The sequence below is a fragment of the Netta rufina genome, assembly GCF_964035555.1.
Source record: "Netta rufina genome assembly, chromosome: W".
NCBI classification, from domain to species: domain Eukaryota; kingdom Metazoa; phylum Chordata; class Aves; order Anseriformes; family Anatidae; genus Netta; species Netta rufina.
Genome location: NC_140139.1, coordinates 4,488,074 through 4,511,026, shown reverse-complemented (window position 1 = coordinate 4,511,026; position 22,953 = coordinate 4,488,074). Strand labels below are relative to the sequence as shown.

Here is a 22,953-nt window from a genome sequence, read left to right as displayed (position 1 = left end):
TTATGCATATCAGTTGTTCTGATCTGTTCTAGAAAAGGAAGCTATTTTGAAGTCATGGTACTTCGTAGCAGGGCTAATACCATATTTCTGATTGTCATTTCCTTGGTATTTCAGAAAAACTGAGTAGCAGGGAATGAACCATGACATGGCCATTTGCACATTTGGGCTCTGTTATACATTCCAAGTCAATTTCGCTTTATAAGATTTATTTCTGGGGTTAATAAAAGGCAAGTAAACAGTGCTGGGTGTGCGGGGAGTCTGGGCTCCTCCAACATACACACACGTTACATCAGGTGGCTGGTTTTTATGCTCCTAGGCTAATACATATTCATTACTACTTCTAGAAAAGGCAGGGTTATTATAATTAGTTCACTCGAGTGGAACCACGACAACATGACCAGCTGTAGGTCACAGAGAAAACACAGAGTGTGGAGGAACACAGAGAAAAGTCAGCAAAGGCCAGACTGGGACTGACCCCAGCCCTTGCAACTGCATCCATCTCAGAGATGCTACTTGGATCAGCAATGTTAAATGGATCCTATAGGCACAGATCTTGGCCATCATTTCTGCAACCAGCCAATTATATCCTCAGCTGTCCCCAGGTGAAAATACCTGGCACAGAAAATGAGATATGGGTCAGTACACCCAGTGCTGGAGTCAATCCAGTGTTAAAGATGGATGGATTCCCCTTTTTTCATTCACTTTCATTGGCATACTTAATAAAATCACCTGCTCAGTGCCTCATTTGGAGAATAAACTCAAATGATGCCTAGAAACAAATGTACTCCTTAAAGGGGAATCAGCATTGTGCTATAATAGAAAAGATTGTCTAATCATTCCATCAGTAATTACAAAGAACAGGATATCACTAATTAAAATGTGAAAGCGTCTTATGCAGGGTATAATAAAAGAGGGTAATTAACAGTCAAAGGAGAAGCCACCACCTTGGCACCAATCTGCATGAGGCTACAAAAAATAACAGTACTCAGCTCTACTACAGCACTCCTAATCTGTAGATCTGAAGGCACCCCTGCATGGGGAGACAGATATCCTGTGCCTCAGTTTATAGCTGGAGAAACCAAGGCAAGTTTACGCAATTTGTCCATGGTTATACAGCAGGTCAGTGGCAGAGCATCCTTTAATTTTGTCTCTTCACAGATGGTGACAAGGAAATTTTCAGCATTTGAGTGAGAGAAGTGATTTCAAGGATTTGTTTCAGTGTGTATATGTAAGAACAGTCAATTTAATATTTCAATATTAAACAGTAAGGGACAGATTTTGTCATGACTTTGTCAGACTTTCTCACAACTTTGTCATGACTTTTTTGTCGTGACTTTTGAAGTCTGAGAAACATATCCCATGTGCTTAAACAACAGCATCAGAGGGTTTTCTTGATGGGAGAGAAAGTAAAATTACAGAGAGCATCAAAACTCATCCTGAAGACAGAAAAGACATGAGTCACTTGTAATCTTTATAAAAAAAATAGTTTCCTTCTCTGCTGTTATCATCAAATCATGTTACCAGAGGCTGGGGAATGAATAGAGTGAGGTTTCAGTCCCTGCTCATCCTCTTTCAGTGGCCATTTGAAAATACCTCTCAAAAGCAAAAACAAAAAAACAACAACAAGAAAGTAGCCAACAAGGAAATGCATCAGGATTTGGTTTTTGGTTACTATATATCTATTTAAAAAACCTCACAACATGTCCTATAATTCTGACTTATCTTCCCCATCCTTTCTCTAAGCATCCACCGTCAGTCACTACTGGGGGTTGGACACTGTCTCACAGGACCTCAGATGTACCTTGTCTGGCTCTTTGTACAGCTCCAGGGAAGGGAGACAAGAGGCAGCTTCATCTAAGCTGTCTTCTTTACACCAGGAGCATTTTACTGGCCTACTGCAGCCATACTGTACACGTGAACTGCACTGTCCATGAATTAGGCTCAGAGTGAAAACTAATGATAGCAAAGTCTGGTTTTAATATAGGAAGCATTTCTGGCATAGTTACCCATTTTCCACCCTTCTCTTCCAAAATTCTTACTGCAAAATGCCTGAAAATATAGCCCAGGTTCCTTGTTTCTGCCTTTTGTAGGTGCTTTAGAAGAGGCAGCATTTTGATGACATTCTGGAAAAAAAAATAAATAAGGAAATCCCAGCAGCATGAGAAAGAGTGATTTTTCTCACCACCAGATGAAAATGGGTCAAGTTATCCCCAGAGAACTAGCTCAGCTTACTGCTCTGGAGAGGGGATCCTCTCTCCTCACTGCTCCACATGCACTGGTCTCCCCTCAGCAGCCACCAGTGTTTTCCCAGAGCTTTGATACAAGCAACATAAGCTATGAAACCTCTCTGCTCAGGAACATATAAAGTGTTTTCTCTGCCTTTCTCATCAAGGAAGGGCCTGGCAGTCAGAGTGTTGAGTCCAGCTCACAGGAGGCCTCCACACAGGGGAACACACTGGGGATGTGGGGGCCATAAAGACCCCAAGATGCAATGATACAATTTACCTCCTGTAGTGAGAAGGAAGGCCAAGGTTGGGGGGGTACCACAGATGTGGTGAGCTGACATCTCAAACCAGAGGGATCCCTCACACCCTGGTGTGTGGCCTCCATCCTGGTGCTGGTTCCCCAGGCTGTTCTGCTGGTGATCGCGTGGTATTTTTTCCCTGCTCTCTTTGTTCCAGCTGATGCAGCAGCAGGCCGCGATCATGGCATCGGTGGTGCAGGGTGGCTACCTGAACCCCATGACAGCCTTTGCCGCAGCCCAGATGCAGCAGATGGCGGCTCTGAACATGAACGGCCTGGCGGCTGCCCCCATAACACCAACCTCAGGTAAGGGGCCGAGAGGGGTAGAAAGGGCAAAGTGCAGGAAATGCTAGCCACGTGGCAGAGGAGATGTGGAAGGATGTGTTAGCTGTCAGCTTCTCCTACAGTAAGTGTTTTCTAAAATGGTGGTCTTGCTGGTGAAGGCCACCAGAAGGAAGGAGCAAGGTGACCAGATCCATTTTGGGGGCTGGAAGAGGGAACCTCTGCTGGGACTGGGTCCAGCTGGGGGTCAGTGTCTGTATCATGAAAAAGGTGCGATAGCAAAGTCAAAGAGGGGGCCAGTAGTGAACTGTTGGGCTAGCAGTACGCTGTGCTGAGCAGCACTCACTGGTTGGTGAGGAGAATGAGGGGGCTGAGACCCACCAGAGATGGGATGCAATGGGTTTTGGAGGAAGGAGGGAGCATGCCAGAAGGGAAGGCATTGGGAAGGGCTCCCAGCCATGACCCTTTGTGTTATCCCTTATACAGCTTCCCCTTAGCTCTTAGCATCAATGGAACAGCATCACAAAACATCCCAGTGACCTGTGCTGGTTTATTGGTTGTTCATAGACACATGAAGGATCAGTGCTAGTGTTGTCACAACCAGGCATGTCCAAAAACAAACAAAATAAGGTTTGTGGTGAGATGCTATGTTGTTAATGAGATGAGCTGTGTCTTTGGCACACGTAAGCATTGTGCTGGTGTGAAATAGTACTGAGGTGCTCAGGGAAGACCTTTGGTGCTACCTGGAATGCAAGCATTTGGCGAGAAGGTTTCTTGCTGCTGGAGCAGAGACAGGTAGTCAGTGAAGGGCTGCCAGGGTCTAGCTGGACTGTGACAGGTCACAAGAAGCCTGTGCTCGGAGGTGGGTTATGTTATTCAGAGGCAGAGAATTAATCTGGGATGGAAACAGGACTGGCTTTCCTGGGGCTTGAAGCACAGGTCAAGGAACTGGGCAGGACAGGTAGTCATGCAGTGGCGGGTGGCCTAACAGCCAAGCACTAGGGTGGCAGCTGGGGAAAGCAGGGCCAAACTGTGAAAGAAGTGAGAATTTTGAGAGCTTTGTAATGTACTGCTGACTCTGGTAGGGAAGCAGAAGATTCAAGGATGTAACTGCAGAGAAGGACCATTTCTAAGGGACAGTTTGGGATAGAAGTGTCCCAGGGGTGATGCCAGTTGTTCCTATGAGAGATACTGGAGGTGATACTGAGCTCAGTGACATGGCATTGCAGTGAGCAATGCACTGAAGCACTGAGCTAGCCTGGAGAGGAGCAGTTTGACATGGGTTTGGGTTGAGAGGACTGAGCTAGGCCTGAGCCAGCCGTGGTGCAGCCAGTGGTGGGAAGGCAGGATCTGGGACTCCTGCAGAGCAGAGTTGTAAGAGAGCAGCTTCACTGCTGAACATGGAGAAGTCTGCACCAGCACTGGAGCAGGAAAGGGACAACTGAGCCAGGAAAGATACCTCATGGCTGAGAAACACTGGATGGCAGGGAGATAAGGTACTGCAGCAGAGCAGGCTTGGAGGCTGTTGAATACAGTTCTAATGAATCCAGTTCTGCTAACTCTGCCTGCCAAAAAAACCCTCCCCATTAACACACAGCTTAGCATCTCTTTGCAATCTGTAGCTGGGAACAATGTCAGCAACTACTGGGTCAGATTGTATTATATGAGAGGGTGGAGGGGAAAGGGGAGAAAGAAAGATAGATCTCATTCCACATGAATTTATGGAGAACCAAGAAAAAGTGCTTGACTCAAAATCTTACACCACACATTTTGAAATATATGTTTACACAACAATAAATTTATAAACAAAGAGTCAATGAAGCTACTGCGAATCCAAATAGAAAAGTGGCTTAATTATATGTGCACCCTTTAAACCCGCTGCTGGAAAGATTATCATATTTGCATTAGCTAGATTTGTTTTGTGTTCGTGGGAGCAGAGAGAATGACAAACGTTCTTTAGTCACATGGTCTAAAATTTTGGGTAGACCTGTGCGGTGCCAGGAGTTGGACTTCATGATCCTTATGGGTCCCTTCCAACTCGGGATATTCAACGATTCTATGAAACAAAGAATGCCTGGAATTCAAATGTTCTCAGGTCCTGGAAAGCTGAATCCAGGCTGTGGTTCATGATGGCCTCACCCCAAAAAGCACAAGCAATTTTGCATATAAATGTCTTGAGAATAGCAGTCCTGTGATATAGGTGTGTAAATGCCAGTGCAACAGCCAAATCCCGTGTCTGCCATGATATCCAGGACATGAAAAATATCCTAGCTCTTCTTCCGTGTAAGTTCTGCTCCTCTTCTGATGTGCCCACTGCCTTCTGGGAACTGTTAAACTCTTATTGTCAGAATACAGGAGGAAAGAAAGGTCATGTTTTTTACATGCTTTCCAGAGCACCCATGACTGGTCATTACTGAAAATAAGATTCTGGTTTAGATGATCCCTTGATCTCTTTCATGGTGGCAGATTTTGCACTCTCCTTATGACATATTTTCAATCATGGAGCACATTCACTTTGGCATTATTGTAGATTTACCTTAAATGTGTTGCTTCCTTCATGAAAATCCTCTGTAATGGGTTGTGGAAATGCCCACTGACAATTATTCCTTGGGTGAAATGTTTAGACTTTGAAATGAGTCCTTGTATTACTGCCACACTCACAAAGCTTGTGATAAGATGCATAGAAAATGTTTCACATACGTCTGAGCAAGCAAGCCTACAACACTAGCAATGATTTCTGAGTAGCCAAGAGATACCTGAAGCCTAAAGTGAATTTTCCTGATGGCTTCTGTTAGCATTCAGAAAGCCAAATGGAAAATGATCATTCTGCTTCATAGCAGGATTTCCAGTCATTGAAGTATATCTTTGTTCTGACTTGGAATGAAAATGAAACATTTCAAACTTCTGTGAAAAACAAGCGTTAGAAAAAGTGTTTGGAACATTGAGAAAAAAAAAAGTGTTTTGATCTTTCCTAAGAAAAAGAAAAACTGCTAGAAAAAAAGACTTTGGTAACCCAGAATTCCTGGAGATAGTAGCTGGGCACCGTGCCTCTGTGCTGGTATATTCAGGCCCTTTGTGTTCTCACCTCCCTTTCAGACCAGAACCTGCTCCTGCAGAATTCCTAATCCAGCCCCCAGGACAACAGGTTTTTCAGGTCATGGCCATGAGTTCATTGATGTTCATGAGTTCCCATGAGACCTGGGAACTTCAAGACTCTTGGATACAGGCAGATCTAACAGACTAGAGGCAGGGTGCATCTCACGTGGCTTTAACCATACAAAAATTAGACACCCAGTTTGAACTAGTCATCTGGCTTGCCTGCAGTCAATGCAAAGCAGTAGGCAGTCCCAGTGGGTAACTCAGACCAGAATAACTATGCTACTTGCCTGCATTTTGATGACGCCTGTGATATACTGAGTAATAATTTGTGCCAAGAAGATGGTTGATATTAATAAAGAAGGGGGAGATGTGGGAGTGTGGCCATGGGGGTCGCCAAGCCCCATCATTGATGATAACATCAGATTCTTAATGATGAGGCCAACAGGGATGTAAAAGAGTTTAGAGGGAACAAAGAAGGGTGATTCAGGAGACCCCATGCAGTTTCAGGTTGCTTGTTCTCCAGCCATTAAGGCATGGAAGTTGCTGGGTGTTTGCTGTTGCCGGGCAAAGTTGTTTGACCAATGAAAAGTTGTTTTTGAAAAGGGCTGCTGTGGGGTGAAGGGTATAAGAGGGGAGCCTGCCCTCAAGATAAAAAAGCAACACGATATAATGAAGTTATGTCATCAAAAAGAAGTAGAAAGAAGGAATGAAAAGGAACAGGCTAGCAGAACGGAGACCAGGAGGGGAACAGGCACATTGATTGCCTCATGAAGATAGGTTCGGCCAAACTCAGCAAACCGCTCAAAGAAGCTTGTACAGAAAGTCACTGGAAATAGACGCACCAGAGCTGGAAAGAAGCTCAAGCTGAGAGAAGCGGACCTGCGCACACAACTGCCCCTCGCTGGTAAGCAGTTGCTCATTATGGGGAATCATACGTCCTTAGGAACAAAGACTGTCCTGGTAACCTTACAGCTTATTCTCCTTATTAACAATCGGACAGTTTATGAGCCTGAAATATGGAACCAAACTGAGGTCAAGGTGTGGGACCCTGCAACTAAAAATGGCAAGGTTGCAGTGGGATTGCTCGGCACCTGGCGAGCAGTCTCTGAGGCCTTAAAGAGCCATGTCAGAACCACAGTCAGAAGCATGTGGTTTACCAGACAGTGAGGGAGCTGCAGGCTCCTTTATTGATCCTTCTGCTACACCATCGGACTCCCCACTGCTACTGCCATCGCAGGCCTTTGCTGTTACGCCCCCGGTGACCTGGACGTGCCTTTTGACCCAGGCCCTATTGGCCTTTAAAAGGAGACCGGATATGTTTCTCTTCGATCTGGGAAGAATAGGATACGTAAGGCCCGAAGGCTGAGTTGCTTAACAACTTAAAGTGAGACAAAACACCTTGCTCAGTGTCAAGATATACGTCCTGAGCATCAATTGTGTTGCTTTCACAGATAAAATCCTTGTTGTTCCCGGGTAACACATGATTCCAGATTTACAGACTGCCATTTCCCATTCTCCTTCTGTGCCCATGTTCTATGCTCCGAAGGATAGAGCACTGTCTCCTCATGGTTTAATCCTAGTGCAATGATGGGGTGGATAACATAAACTGTGGCATTACGTATAGTCAGCACAAAGGCAGTAGCCATGTTAACAATGGGATCATAGGTAAAATTTACCAGAGTCCACCAAGATTGGAACTTCTCAAAATCATTGGTGTTGTCCCAAACAGTCTTTCAGACTTCAGCTGGGAAAACGCCTTCACTTCCTTCCCTAATGATCAAGGCAGCCATTGCCTGCATCCATGACTGTGCTTGTATACAACTAAGAGCTAAGGATACATTATCTTGAACCATACTAAGTGCATCTATCATTAGTTTGTGGTCTTGGTCTTCAGCCTTTTCCCATCTCGGTAACACCTTTGAGACTTGCCATTGGCTAGTTCCCAATGCCAATAAGGATGATTGTAGGGGCTGTTAATCATTTGGCACCCTATTTTAATTTCATTCCCTATGGTTCTTTGATGTGTTCATTCTTCTCCTATTTTTTGCCATTCTTTTAATGTATATAAATGGTCACCATTTGTTCACCATATAACCACAATTGCTAACTTTCCATTAATACTCTTATCCTCTGTTGTTACGGCTTCAGACCAAGGCCACTCACCATTCTCTATTATCATAGAGGCACCTTCCAATTCTTGAATCACAATTACAACTATAAGCCACAAAAATAAAACAATTCTGCTAACTATTTTTTCTGCAAATTATATTACTAAATACTCCTGACCGTAATGTCCTCATTTTGCTCGACCGAGCTTTAGTTTCAATTCACCGTTACCCAGCGTTACTTTCCAGAGGGCTTCTGGAGCTTTCTTCACTTGAGAATGGTGAATCCAGGCACTTTGTTCCTTGATCTTAATTGTGGTGAAGGTAGTAAAAAGCACCTGGTATAGTCCTTCCCACTGTGGTTTCAAAGTTTTTTCTACAAAAGACTTAGTTACCTCTCAGGCTTTGGCAGTCCTAGTGGGGAAAATGTCTGGCCATCCTGAAAAGGTATCTGTTAACACCAGTAAATATCGACACCCCCCTTTTCTTGGAAGTTCAGAAAAGTCAATTTGCCACTGTTGTCCAGGCCCATGGCCTTTTCCAATTTGACTCAGTTTTGGTTTGGGGGTATTTTTGGGGTTCGTCTGGAGGCAAAGATCACACTGTTAAGTTATTTGAGTGATGGTAGCATATAAGTTCCTGCCAATAATTTTTCCAATTAGATAGTTACACAAAGCGTCTATTCCATAATGTGTTTTACAGTGTTGCTTCTTTACCAGTGACCACAATAAATTGGAGGGGATGACTAGCTTCCCCTTCCCTTCTTTGGTAATAGCCCAACCCTCTTGGTTATATTTTCCTTTTTGTCTTTCGATTCATTTTCTATCCTTTTTGTTATATACAAGCTTACCTTCAAGGGGAGTTTGCCTGTCTGCAATCAGGGCTCCCTCAGTTGCTACCTCACCTTCTGCTGCTTCTTTTGCCTCTCTGTCTGCCAGATCATTTCCTTCCTCCAATTCTGAGCTCACCTTCTGGTGTGCCTTAATGTACATGATTGCTACCTTTTCAGGCAGCCGAACTGCTTCCAATAATCTCATTATTTAGTCCCTATAGATGTTTATTTTCCAGATTCTGTTATGTCTTTGCAAGTGGTAACTGCATATACAGCACGTCGCTTTCCGCTGACGACGTAGCTGCTTCCATATTTCCACACCATCAAAAGGAGTGTCCTTCAGATCTGGACGGCTGGAGTAGGTAGCTTCAATGGTCTCCAGGCAGTCATGGTGTACTGGCTCTCCTTGGTTTCTGCTGATTTCAGGACCCTTTGTGGGGAAAGCCAGTGACCACCTTTCACTTCCAGCACTGTGGACACTGTGTGAGACACTAGCACAGTTATTTTCTGTCCCAAGGTGAACTTGTGTGCCATCCCTTGGCGGCAGCATCCAGCTGCTTAGAAATATAAGCAACTGCCCTTCAATATGGGCCCAGGTCCTGTGCTAGTATTCCCAGGGCAATCCCCTGTTTCTCATGGGAGAAGAGGAAGAATGGTTTATTTACATCTGGAAATCCCAGAGCTGGAGCTGACATTAAAGCCTTCTTTAATTGGTCAAAGGCTCGCATGGCCTCCTTTGTCCATTGCAGGTCCCTGTTCCCATTTGCAATGAGCACATACAGCAGTTTTAAAAAAAGATCCGTAATTATAGATCCACAATATGCACCATTCCCAAAAAGGTTCACAGTTCTTTTATTGTCTCGGGTTTCAGGGTTTGACATATCGCTTCTTTACGATCTTGCCCCAAGGTCCGTTGTCCGGCACTAACGTCATAACCCAGGTAGATCACCTTCTGCTTTACCACCTGAGCCTTCTTCTTCGATACCCTGCAATCCTGTCCCAGAAAGTTTAGGAAGCTTACGGTCCAGGTCACTCATGCTTCTTCTGTCTGGATGGCTATTAGGAGGTCATCTACGTGCTACAACAGCCTTCCTTCTCCTGGTAGGGCTTCTCAGGTCTCCAAGTCCTTTGCAAGCTGTTCTCTGAACAAAGTGGGTGAGTTCTTGAAGCCCTGAGGTAACCTCTTCCATGTGAGCTGTGTTTGGCACCCACTCTTAGGGCTTTTCCAATCAAATGCAAAGATTTTCTGTCTGGCTTCATGGAGAGGAAGGCAAAAGAAGGCATCCTTCAGGTCTAAAAGAGTAAACAAAGTTAGCTCTGGTGTTAAGCATGTGTAGTGGGTTTACGTGGCAAGGTTTTGGTAGCAGGGAGCCATAGGGGTGGTTTCTGTGAGAAAGATCTAGAAGCTGCCCCATGTTTGGGAAGGGCCCCATTGTTTTCCAGATCCGAGCCAATAAGCGATGTTGTTTTGCGCCTCTGTGAGAGCATGTTTAAGACAGGGAAAAAACGCTGCGCCACACAGCAGCCGGGAGAGTGAGAGGAGCGAGGAACAGCCTTGCGCCAAGGTCAGTGTAGAAGGAGGGGGAGAGGTGCTCCAGGCGCCGGAGCAGAAGTCCCCTGCGGCCTGTGGTGAGGACCATGGTGAAGCAGGATGTCCCCCTGCAGCCCATGGAGTACCACGGTGGAGCAGGGTTCCACGCTGCAGCCCGTGGAGGAGACCACGGTGGAGCAGGTGGCCCTGCACCGATGGAGGCTGCCGCCTGTGGAAGACCCCTGCCGGAGCAGATTCTGGGCCGGACCTGTAGCCCGTGGAGAGGAGCCCACGCAGGAGCAGGTGACCCGGCAGGAGCTGCTGCCCGTAGGGGAGCCAGGTTGGAGCAGTTTTCTCCTGAGGGATGGACCCCGTGGTACGGACCCATATCTGGAGCAGTTCTGGAAGAGCTGCTGCCTGTGGGAAGCCCACGCCGGATCAGTTCATCAAGGACTGCATCCCGTGGGTGGGACCCCACAGCACAGGGGACGAGAGTGACCGAGAAGGAGCGGCAGAGAAGAAGTGCTGTAGACTGACCATAACCCCCATTCCCCGTTCCCCTGCGCCGCTCGGGGGGAGGAGGTGGAAGAGGGTGGATGGGGGGGGAAGGTGCTTTTGTTTTTTTTTCCTTTGTTTTCTCACTTCTCTTGCTTGTTAGTTGTAGGCAATAAATCTTACTATCTCCTTATGCCGAGTCTGTTTTGCCCGTTACAATAATTATTGCGTGATTTTCTCGTCCTTATCTCAATCCTTGAGCCCTTTTCACATATTTTCTCCCCATTCCTCTTTGAGGAGGGGGAGTGAGAGAGCGGCTGTGGTGGAGCTCGGCTGCCCACTCGAGCGGAACCACGACAGTCTTTTTTGGCGCCCAACGTGGGGCTCGAGGAATTTGAGATAAGGATGATAGTTAGTAGAAGTAACGGGCAAAAATATGTGCAGGATGATTGTTAGGAATGTACAAGTTGTGAAGAATTTAAGAAAGCAGTAACTGTGATATGTTAGTGTGGTGAAGGGACGAGGGGTGGTGTGTGTGTAAAATGTCCACCTTGTCGGTGCTGTGATGATGTTATGTTTATTTTGGTGTGGTGAATTCTTTTTCGTTTTGATTTAAGTGAATTTTGTGAAGGTTGTTGTGATAATTGTAAAGTAAGAGTATATTGTGAGTAATCTTAAATATGCTTTTAACAGAGGCGAGGGGTGGAATGTAGTGGGTTTACGTGGCAAGGTTTTGGTAGCAGGGAGCCATAGGGGTGGTTTCTGTGAGAAAGATCTAGAAGCTGCCCCATGTTTGGGAAGGGCCCCATTGTTTTCCAGATCCGAGCCAATAAGCGATGTTGTTTTGCGCCTCTGTGAGAGCATATTTAAGACAGGGAAAAAACGCTGCGCCACACAGCAGCCGGGAGAGTGAGAGGAGCGAGGAACAGCCTTGCGCCAAGGTCAGTGTAGAAGGAGGGGGAGAGGTGCTCCAGGCGCCGGAGCAGAAGTCCCCTGCGGCCTGTGGTGAGGACCATGGTGAAGCAGGATGTCCCCCTGCAGCCCATGGAGTACCACGGTGGAGCAGGGTTCCACGCTGCAGCCCGTGGAGGAGACCACGGTGGAGCAGGTGGCCCTGCACTGACAGAGGCTGCCGCCTGTGGAAGACCCCTGCCGGAGCAGATTCTGGGCCGGACCTGTAGCCCGTGGAGAGGAGCCCACGCAGGAGCAGGTGACCCGGCAGGAGCTGCTGCCCGTAGGGGAGCCAGGTTGGAGCAGTTTTCTCCTGAGGGATGGACCCCGTGGTACGGACCCATATCTGGAGCAGTTCTGGAAGAGCTGCTGCCTGTGGGAAGCCCACGCCGGATCAGTTCATCAAGGACTGCATCCCGTGGGTGGGACCCCACAGCACAGGGGACGAGAGTGACCGAGAAGGAGCGGCAGAGAAGAAGTGCTGTAGACTGACCATAACCCCCATTCCCCGTTCCCCTGCGCCGCTCGGGGGGAGGAGGTGGAAGAGGGTGGATGGGGGGGGAAGGTGCTTTTGTTTTTTTTTCCTTTGTTTTCTCACTTCTCTTGCTTGTTAGTTGTAGGCAATAAATCTTACTATCTCCTTATGCCGAGTCTGTTTTGCCCGTTACAATAATTATTGCGTGATTTTCTCGTCCTTATCTCAATCCTTGAGCCCTTTTCACATATTTTCTCCCCATTCCTCTTTGAGGAGGGGGAGTGAGAGAGCGGCTGTGGTGGAGCTCGGCTGCCCACTCGAGCGGAACCACGACAGCATGTTGATCAATTATCGGGCTAATTCCTTCTCTATCTTCTGTATAAATGGCTCAGTCTTCAAAATAGGACTATAATCAAAGTTTACAATTTATTAAAGGAATAGAGGTAAGCAAACAGCGCTGGGTGTGCCGGGAGTCTCTGCTCCACCAAGACGCACACCAGTTACATCAAGCAGCTGATTTTTATGCTCCTAGGCTAATACATATTCATTACTACTTCTAGAAAAAACAGGGTTATTATAATTAGTTTCCAGAATCCAAACCCTCCTACTGGAGCATGTGTATCAGTCTCCGGTGGTCCCTCTGGGGGTCTCTGGGGGTCTCTCGTGCTGAAGGCTCATAGTCTTCCTCCCTCTTGTCCTTCTCCTTTGTCCAACTTGGCTGTATGTCAGAGACTTGTGCAGTATTCCCTGCAAGCTTTGTCTTTTAGTCGCCCTTCAGCTCTCCCCGTCTCCTTAATCTCCTGGCCAGATATCAGAGACTTGCATAGCGTCCCATGCAATAGTCATAATAGTTAGCAGTTATTCTGAACCCCCCCCAGATATCAGAGACTTCAAGGAAAAGCCTACAAATACATTTCCCTTCAAGCTCTCTATTGACATGAATTGCTAAAACATTCCTTTGCAAGATACAAGAACTATATACATTAACCACTCCGTTTTTCTTAGACTTGTGGTTATACAAGGGTATGTAAGACAGAAGGTCACATTCATCATACCATGCGGCCCTAGAATTGTTCCATACTGACAAGAATTAGATGAACACATTTCACACTTCCTTTTTCAAGAGGTACTGTTTAAGTGCATGTGGTGGTTTTATCGTGCTAGGCAGCTAAACACCACAACCGCTCTCTCACTCCCCCTCCTTAGATGAGGAAGAGAAGAAGTAAAGTAAAGAACTTACGGGCTGAGATAAGGATAATTTTATAAAAGGGAAATAATAATAATAATAATAATAATAATAATAATAACAATAATAATAAAAATAAAGGAAAGATTATTATTAATGAAACAATTTAACAAAAGGGAAAAAAAGGGTAAAGGGAAAAGGGAAGGGGAAAGGGAAAAAGGGAGGAAAACAAACAAACAACAAATAAAGGCTATGTGGAAGTGCAGAGGAAAGAAATCACAGAATCACAGAATTTCTAGATTGGAAGAGACCTCAAGATCATCGAGTCCAACCTCTGACCTAACGCTAACAGTCCCCACTAAACCATATACCTAAGCTCTACATCTAAACGTCTTTTAAAGAGTTCCAGGGAGGGATACTCCACCACTTCCCTGGGCAGCCTGTTCCAATGTCTAACAACCCTTTCGGTAAAGAAGTTCTTCCTAAGATCCAACCTAAAACTCCCCTGGTGCAACTTAAGCCCATTCCCCCTCGTCCTGTCACCAGGCACGTGGGAGAACAGACCAACCCCCACCTCACTATAGCCTCCTTTAAGGTATCTGTAGAGAGCAATAAGGTCACCCCTGAGGCTCCTCTTCTCCAGGCTGAACAAGCCCAGCTCCCTCAGCCGCTCCTCGTAGGACTTGTTCTCCAGGCCCCTCACCAGCTTCGTCGCCCTTCTCTGGACCCGCTCAAACACCTCGATGTCCTTCTTGTAGCGAGGGGCCCAAAAGTGAACACAGTACTCGAGGTGCGGCCTCACCAGAGCCGAATACAGGGGGACGATCACCTCCCTAGCCCTGCTGGCCACACTGTTTTTTATGCAAGCCAGGATGCTGTTGGCCTTCTTGGCCACCTGAGCACACTGCTGGCTCATATTCAGCCGACTATCCACCAGTACTCCCAGGTCCTTCTCTGCCTGGCAGCTCTCCAACCACTCATCTCCCAGCCTGTAGCTCTGCTTGGGGTTATTGCACCCCAGGTGCAGGACCCGGCTCTTGGCCTTGTTAAACTTCATACAGTTGACCTCAGCCCATCGGTGCAGCCTATCCAGATCCTCCTGCAGAGCCTTCCTACCCTCGAGCAGATCGACACGCGCATAGCTTGGTGTCATCTGCAAACTTACTGAGGGGGCACTCAATGCCCTCGTCCAGATCATCGATGAAGATATTAAAGAGGACCGGCCCCAGCACCGAGCCCTGGGGGATGCCACTAGTGACTGGCCTCCAACTGGACTTGACTCCATTTACCACGACTCTTTGGGCCTGGCTATCCAGCCAGTTTTTAACCCAACGAAGCGTGCGCCAGTCCAAGCCAAGAGCAGCCAGTTTCTTGAGGAGAATGCTGTGGGAGACGGTGTCAAAAGCCTTGCTGAAGTCAAGGTAGACCACATCCACAGCCTTTCCCTCATCCATCCAGCGCGTCACTTTGTCATAGAAGGAGATCAGGTTCGTCAAGCAGGACCTGCCTTTCATAAACCCATGCTGACTGGGCCTGATCGCCTGCTTGCCCTGCAAGTGCCGCGTGATGACTCTCAAGATAATCTGCTCCATGAGCTTCCCTGGCACTGAGGTCAAACTGTCAGGCCTGTAGTTTCCCGGGTAAGTCCTCCGGCCCTTCTTGTAGATGGGCGTCACGTTTGCTAGCCGCCAGTCAACTGGGACCTCCCCTGATAGCCAGGACTGTTGATAAAGAATGGAAAGCGGCTTGGCCATCTCCTCTGCCAGTTCTCTCAGTACCCTCGGGTGGATCCCATCCGGCCCCATCGACTTGCATACATCCAAGTGCCATAGCAGGTCGCCAACCAGTTCTTCGTGGATAGTGAGGTCCACATTATGCTCCCCATCCCCTTCCACCAGCTCAGAGTACTGGGCATCCAGAGAACAACCGGTGTTGCCGCTAAAGACTGAGGCAAAGAAGGCATTAAGCACCTCCACCTTTTCCTCATCTCTTGTAACTAAGTTTCCCCCCGCATCCAGTAAAGGATGGAGATTCTCCTTAGTCCTCCTTTTTGTGTTGATGTATTTATAAAAACGTTTTTTGTTGTCTTTAACGGCAGTAGCCAGATTGAGCTCCAGATGAGCTTTGGCCTTTCTAATTTTGTCCCTGCACAGCCTCGCAACATCCTTATAGTTCTCCTTTAGTGTCCTGCCCTCTTTTGCAAAGATTATAAACCCTCTTTTTTCTCCTAAGCTCAAGCCACAATTCTCTGTTAAGCCAGGCTGGTCTTCTTCCCCGCTGGCTCATCTTTGGGTACGTGGGGACAGACAGCTCCTGTGCCATTAAGATTTCCCTCTTGAAGAGCGCCCAGCCTTCCTGGACTCCTCTGACCTTCAGAACCGCCTCCCAAGGGACTCTACCAACCAGTGTCCTGAGCAGCTCAAAGTCAGCCCTCCGGAAGTCCAATACAGTGGTTTTACTGGTCCCTTCCTGGTTTCTCCAAGAATAGTGAACTCTACCATTTCGTGGTCACTCTGCCCAAGACAGCTCCCGACAATCACATCCTCCACCAGTCCTTCTCTGTTTGTGAAGAGAAGGTCTAGCAGGGCGCCACCCCTGGTAGGCTCACTAACCAGCTGCGTCAGGAAGCTATCTTCCACGCTCTCCAGAAACCTCCTAGACTGCTTTCTCTGGGCTGTGTTGTGCTTCCAGGATATGTCAGGGAAGTTGAAGTCCCCCACGAGAACAAGCGCTGACGATTTCACAACTTCTGTCAGCTGCCTGTAGAACTCCTCATCCGTCTCCTCATCCTGGTTCGGCAGTCTATAACAGACCCCGACCAGGACACTAGCCTTGTTGGCCCCACCGATCCTAACCCAAAGGGGTTCGACCTTGTCATTCCCAGCCTCGAGTTCTACAACCTCGAAAGACTCTCTAATATAGAGAGCCACAGCACCACCCCTTCTGTGCTGCCTGTCCCTTCTGAAGAGCTTATAGCCAGGCATTGCAGCACTCCAGTCATGAGAGTGGTCCCACCACGTCTCCGTGATGGCAACCAAGTCGTAGCCTGCCTGCTACACGATGGCTTCCAGCTCCTCCTGTTTGTTACCCATGCTGCGTGCATTGGTGTAGATGCACTTCAGCTGGGCCATTGCCTTATCCCCCGGCCTTGCTATTGTTCCCCCGGCACAGCTCCAACAATCCTTGCTTCAGCCCCATTCCCCTTCTTACCTAGTTTAAAGCCCTCTCAATGAGCCCTGCCAGCTCCTGGCCCAGGATCCGGAAATTACTCTCTACTTCCCACAAATGAGCGATGCTTGACCACGTCCTTGAAGCAGGGCCTCAACGCACGTAGCCGGTGTTCGGGAGGAGGACCAACGTTTTCATAACGAGAGCCTACCCCTCCCTTCTTCTTCCTGTATCCACCTTTTATTGCTGAGTGTAACATCACATGGTATGGAATATCCCTTTGGTTGGTTTAGGTCAGCTGCCCTGGTGATGTTTCTCTTCTCACTTTTTTGCCCACCCCCTAGGAGGGTTAGAGAGACAGGCCCGATGCTGTGCCAGCACTGCTCAGCAGCAGACACAACACTGGAGTGATACCACTGCTGTTCGAGCTACAAGTGCAGAGCACAGCACTGTATGGGCTGCTGCAGGGAAAGTTAACATCCCAGTCAGACCCAGTATGGCCTCCAATATTCCATAACATTTGTATCACACTCAGATCCCCATACTTTAACATACAAGTATTCTCATCATTATTCCTCGTCCTTTAACAGGACAAGGATTTAACAGGACAGGATTAATAGGCAGGTATATCTTTTCATTCCATAGGTCGTTCTTGGAAAATGTTCATAAGAACTGTTGACGATTAGGTCTTCATCTGCCAAAGTGGCCACTCAGGGCAGGTGGAGTTGGATGTCTGGACACAAGCACCATCTTCTTTAGGTACGCACTTGATATCCCCATTCTTTTGCATGACCCACCAGGTATACCCTGGTCCTTGGGCGAAGACAATCTCACGAGTGGGTTTGCCTTTTCCGGAGGCAGGAGCAACCCATACTGCCTTCCCCATCCACCTTCCTACATGCACTATGGGAACTTTAGCTCCTTTCACAGTGTGTAGGGGTTTTGTTTTGGCAGGACCAGCACGGCTGTCAGACCCCTTATTGTTAACTAGCCAAGTGGCTTCTGGTAGACTTATGTCCCACAGTTTCCATGTCCCAGCACCCAATGCTCCTAACATAATCTTTAGCAGTCCATTCTACCTCTCAAACTTCCCAGAGGCTTGTGGATGATAAGGGATGTGATACACCCACTCAATACCATGCCTCTTGGCCCAGGAGGTAACAAGATTGTTTCGGAAATGACTCCCATTGTCAGACTCAATTCTCTCTGGTGTACCATGACGCCACAGCACTTGCCTTTCTAGGCCCAAGATAGTGTTTCAGGCCGTGGCATGGTTTACAGGGTATGTTTCCAGACACACAGTAGTTGCTTCTACCATGGTGAGTATGTACCGTTTGCCTTGGTGGGTTTGTGGGAGTGGTCCAATGTAGTCAATTTGCCAGGCCTCACCATATTGAAACCCTAGCTACCTCCCCCTGTTCCAGGGAGAGTTTACCTTCATGGCTTTCTTGATTGCAGCACAGGTCTCACACTGATGGGTAACCTGTGTGATGGCCTCAATGGTCAGGTCCACCCCTCGATCACGAGCCCATCTGTATCACACAGAATCACACAGAATTTCTAGGTTGGAAGAGACCTCAAGGTCATCGAGTCCAACCTCCAACCTAACGCTAACAGCCCTCCACTAAACCATATCCCTAAGCTCTACATCTAAACGTCTTTTGAAGACTTCCAGGGATGGTGACTCCACCACTTCCCTGGGCAGCCTGTTCCAATGTCTAACAACCCTTTCAGTGAAGAAATTCTTCCTAACATCTAACCTAAAACTCCCCTGGCTCAACTTAAGCCCATTCCCCCTCGTCCTGTCACCAGGCACGTGGGAGAACAGGCCAACCCCCACCTCGCTACAGCCTCCCTTGAGGTACCTAAAAAGAGCGATAAGGTCACCCCTGAGCCTCCTCTTCTCCAGGAATGTGGCATCCCTCCCCAGATGCCCTGATGTTTCATGGACCCATCGAGCTACAAACAGCTCACCCTTACGTTCCCAGTCTAGGTCCACCTGAGCCACTTCAATTTTCGAAGCTCGATCCACTTCTTCGTTGTTCTGATGTTCTTCAGTAGTGTGACTCTTGGGCATGTGGGCATCTACATGACGTACTTTTACATCCAGGTTTTCTACCCGGGCAGCAATATCTTGCACAGGTTAGCAGCCCAGGTAGGTTTACCTCTGCGCTGCCAGTTGCTCTGTTTCCATTGCTGCAGCCACCCCCACAGAGCATTTGCCACCATCCATGAGTCAGTGTAGAGATACAATGCTGGCCATTTTTCTCTTTCGGCGATCTCTAGGGCTAGTTGTATGGCTTTTACTTCTGCATACTGACTCGACTCGCCTTCCCCTTCCATGGCCTCCACAACTCGTTGTGTGGGACTCCACACAGCAGCTTTCCATTTCCGATGGCTCCCTACCACACGGCAGGATCCATCAGTGAACAACACATACTGCTTTCTGTCTTCGGGCAACTCATTGTATGGTGGTGCCTCTTCAGCACGGGTTACCTCTTCTGTCGGTACTCCGAAATCTCTGCCTTCCGGCCAGTCCATAATCTCTTCCAGGATTCCTGGGCAATTAGGTTTTCCCATTCGAGCCCGCTGTGTAATTAACGCTATCCACTTACTCCATGTAGCATCAGTTGCATGGTGTGTAGTGGGAATTTTCTCTTTGAACATCCAATGTAACACAGCTAGCCGTGGTCCTAAGAGGAGCTGTGCTTCTGTACCCACAACTTCTGAAGCACCTCAAACACCTTCAAATGCCGTGACTATCTCGTTTTCAGTTGGGGTGTAATTGGCTTCTTATCCTCGATAGCCCCAGCTCCTGAACCCCAGAGTTTGACCTCGAGTTTCTTCTGGGGTTTTCTGCCAGAGGCTCCAGCTGAGGCCATGCTCCCCAGCTGCAGTGTAAAGTAAGTTTTGCTCATCTGGTCCGGTACAGACAGGCCCAAGGGCTACTGCGCGAGCTATTTCTTGTTTGATTTGTTCAAAGGCCTGTTGTTGCTCAGAGCCCCACTCAAAATAGTTTCTCTTTCGAGTCACCTGATATAGAGGACTCACAAGCTGACTATAGCCTGGCACATGCATTCTCCAGAATCCCACAAGGCCTAGGAAAGCTTGCGTTTCTTTTTTGCTAGTTGGTGGAGACATTGCTGTTATTTTATTGATCACATCCATTGGAATATGGCGACGTCCATCCTGCCATTTTACCCCCAAGAACTGGATTTCCTGTGCAGGCCCCTTGACCTTACTCTGTTTAATGGCAAAACCAGCTTTCAGGAGAATTTGGATTACTTTCTTCCCTTTCTCAAAAACTTCTTCTGCTGTGTTGCCCCACACGAGGATGTCATCAGTGTACTGCAAGTGTTCAGGAGCTCCCCCTTGCTCCAGTGCAGACTGGATCAGTCCATGGCAAATGGTAGGGCTGTGTTTCCACCCCTGGGGCAGTCGATTCCAGGAGTATTGGATGCCCCTCCAAGTGAAAGCAAACTGCAGCCTGCATGCTGCTGCCAAAGGGATGGAGAAAAATGCATTAGCAATATCGATTGTGGCGTACCAATCGGCTGCCTTTGACTCTAGTTCGTACTGAAGTTCTAGCATGTCCGGCACTGCAGCACTCAGCGGTGGCGTGACTTCCTTCAGGCCTCGGTAGTCCACCATTTGCCTCCACTCGCCATTAGACTTTCGCACTGTCCACATAGGAGTATTAAATTGTGAGCGAGTCTTGCTGATTACTCCTTGACTCTCCAGCTGGTGAACCAACTCATGGATGGGAATCAGGGAGTCTCAGTTGGTGCGATATTGCCATTGGTGCACCGTTGTGGTAGCAATTGGTACCTGTTGTTCTTCAACCTTCAGCAATCCTACAACAGAAGGGTCTTCTGAAAGGCCAGGCAGGGTAGACAGCTGCCTGATATTCTCTGTGCTCAAAGCAGCTATGCCAAAAGCCCACCGATATCCTTTTGGATCCTTGAAGTACCCTCTCTTGAGATAGTCTATGCCAAGGATACACGGAGCCTCTGGGCCAGTCACAATGGGATGCTTTTGCCACTCATTCCCAGTTAGACTCACTTCAGCTTCCAGTACAGATAGTTGTTGGGATCCCCCTGTCACTCCAGAGATACAGGTGAGTTCTGTCCCTTGGTAGCCTGATGGCATTAAGGTACATTGTGCGCCAGTGTCCACTAGAGCTTTGTATTCTTGCGGTTCAATGTGCCAGGCCATCAGATCCACACAGTCCAATAAATCCGGTTATCCCTCTCCCCTACCTGGCCAGAGGCAGGGCCCCTCTAGTCCTGGTTGGAGCGTCTGCCACTTAATTCTTGCAAATGAGAGGCAGAGGTCCCTTCATCAGGGTCAAGAATAACATCAGCTCTTCTACTGCCTCTGGGGTACTGCCCAATAGAAACTGGAGCAGCATTTCTCTTAGGAGCCCCTCTTCTTGCTGCTGTATTTCCTTTCAGTTCACGTACCCAAGCAGCTAGGTTTGAAGTAGGTACGCCATCCCATTTCCTCATATCTTCCCCATGGTCACGCAGATAAAACCACAAGGTGCCACATGGTGTGCGTCTTGGGTACTCTCTCTCTTGAGCAGAAAAATGCTGATTCTTAGTGGCTGAAATATCACTCCGTCTAGATGAGGGGGAATATGCTCGTTCTACGAGGTGGTCAAATCTTTCAGTTTCTCCACAGCTGAGACACAGGCCCATAGCGGAGCAGAGAGATGATTGTCTTCATATTTTTGAAGCTGGCAGGACAGATTATACACTGTTGGTCCCATCCCCTCATCCCAGTTAATTACTGCCAGTGTACTGGCATGTGCTGATGGTGCACTCCGCACCAATTTACGCCACATGGATGTTGTGCACTGGACTTCATCGGGATCTTGAGGTGTCTGGGCATTGTCCAAATCACTATAAATCATCTCCCGCACAGCTAATTCCCGCAGATGCTGGAGACCTTTATCCATAGTGGCCCACTTGCCTATGTGATATACAATATCTTCCTTATGGGGATATCTTTCTTTCACAGCTGCCAGGAGTCATCTCCAGAGGGTGAGAACCTGTGCCCCTCTCCCAATTACTTTGTCAATTACCATTTCTCTAGAGAGGGATCCCAACTGCTTGACTTCATTTCCTTCTAATTGTTGGCTATTGGCCCCAGCATCCCAGCATTGAAACAGCCAGGTGAGGATGTGCTCGCCTGGGCGTCGACCATATTCCTTTCGTATTTCTCGCAACTCACTCAGGGATAGGAATCCAGTGGTTTCTGATTCCTTTATGATTTCCATTTCTTCCTGCTGTTTTTGTGATGGCTCTGCTTTAGTGGTGCCTGCCATTTCCCAAAATGGTGCCTGCCATTTCGCACTTATTCAGGGGTGAAGTTCAAAACTATTGGAGGAGACACCCGTGACAGGTACCTTCCTACATCCTCCCACACACCTTGCAACCTGCCACAAGACTGTTTTAAGACAGATTCCTGGGGAAAGCTTTCCAAAAAAATTGAGTAATCTTAGAGAGAAGAGGAAACCTGTTATTTAGAATTAGAAATAGCAATATATGGGTTACAGATGGATCTTCAAAATAGTCAAAAACTGTTGTAATTAGCCCACTGTGAAAGAAGGAGGAGGTACCATTCCTGATATTATTCATAAAGTGACATCCAGATGAGGAAAGGAAGGCAGTGTAGTTCTGAATATTCTCTAAAAGATAGTTTCCATGAGACCCAAATGATAACAGTGCAGAGCCTGAATGCCAGATTAAACTCAAGGCCAGTGCTTGGCAGCACAGCGAATTAAAAAAAGTGAACACAGATTGTAGCACATTCTCGGATCGGATGTAGAGGAGTGTGCTAGGTCTGTCTGAGCTGGAGTCACCTTTTCCCTGCAGCAGCACACACAGTGCTGTGCTCTGCACTCGTAGCTGGAACAGCACTGATATCACTCCAGTGTTGTGTCTACTGCTGCATAGTGCTGGCACAGCATCAGGACTCCTTCTAAGCCCCCAAGAGCCAGCAGGCTGAGGGTGGGCACGTGATGGGGAGGGGACATTGCCAGGGCAGCTGACCTAAGCCACGAAGAGCTCCCCATCCCTCTAACCTGCTACAAACATGTAACTTCTAACTTCTAGCACAGTAAGACCCTTGATTTCAATTCTGCTTAAAGTTAAACTCATGGCTAAATGTTTACAAGTTGTGTGTAGGAAGAAATTATAACTATTTTTTTCAATACTATTGATATTTCTGGGCTTTCCTTTGCTGCATTACCAGTTGTTTTGTGTTCTTTATTTTATTTTATTTTATTTATTTATTTTTATT

At 47.5% G+C, this 22,953-nt stretch overlaps 1 protein-coding gene across 1 annotated transcript in view; it reads left to right on the top strand.

Annotated features, from left to right (window-relative positions):
• LOC311220843 (CUGBP Elav-like family member 4) overlaps positions 1-22,953 on the top strand; it is a gene marked incomplete at both ends in the record, with an annotated part of 114,429 nt that overhangs the window by 21,902 nt on the left and 69,574 nt on the right. The window contains one exon of the mRNA XM_084304487.1: positions 2,682-2,829. Within this exon, the coding sequence (XP_084160613.1) occupies positions 2,682-2,829 (148 nt within the window). The remainder of the gene's footprint in view (positions 1-2,681; positions 2,830-22,953) is intronic.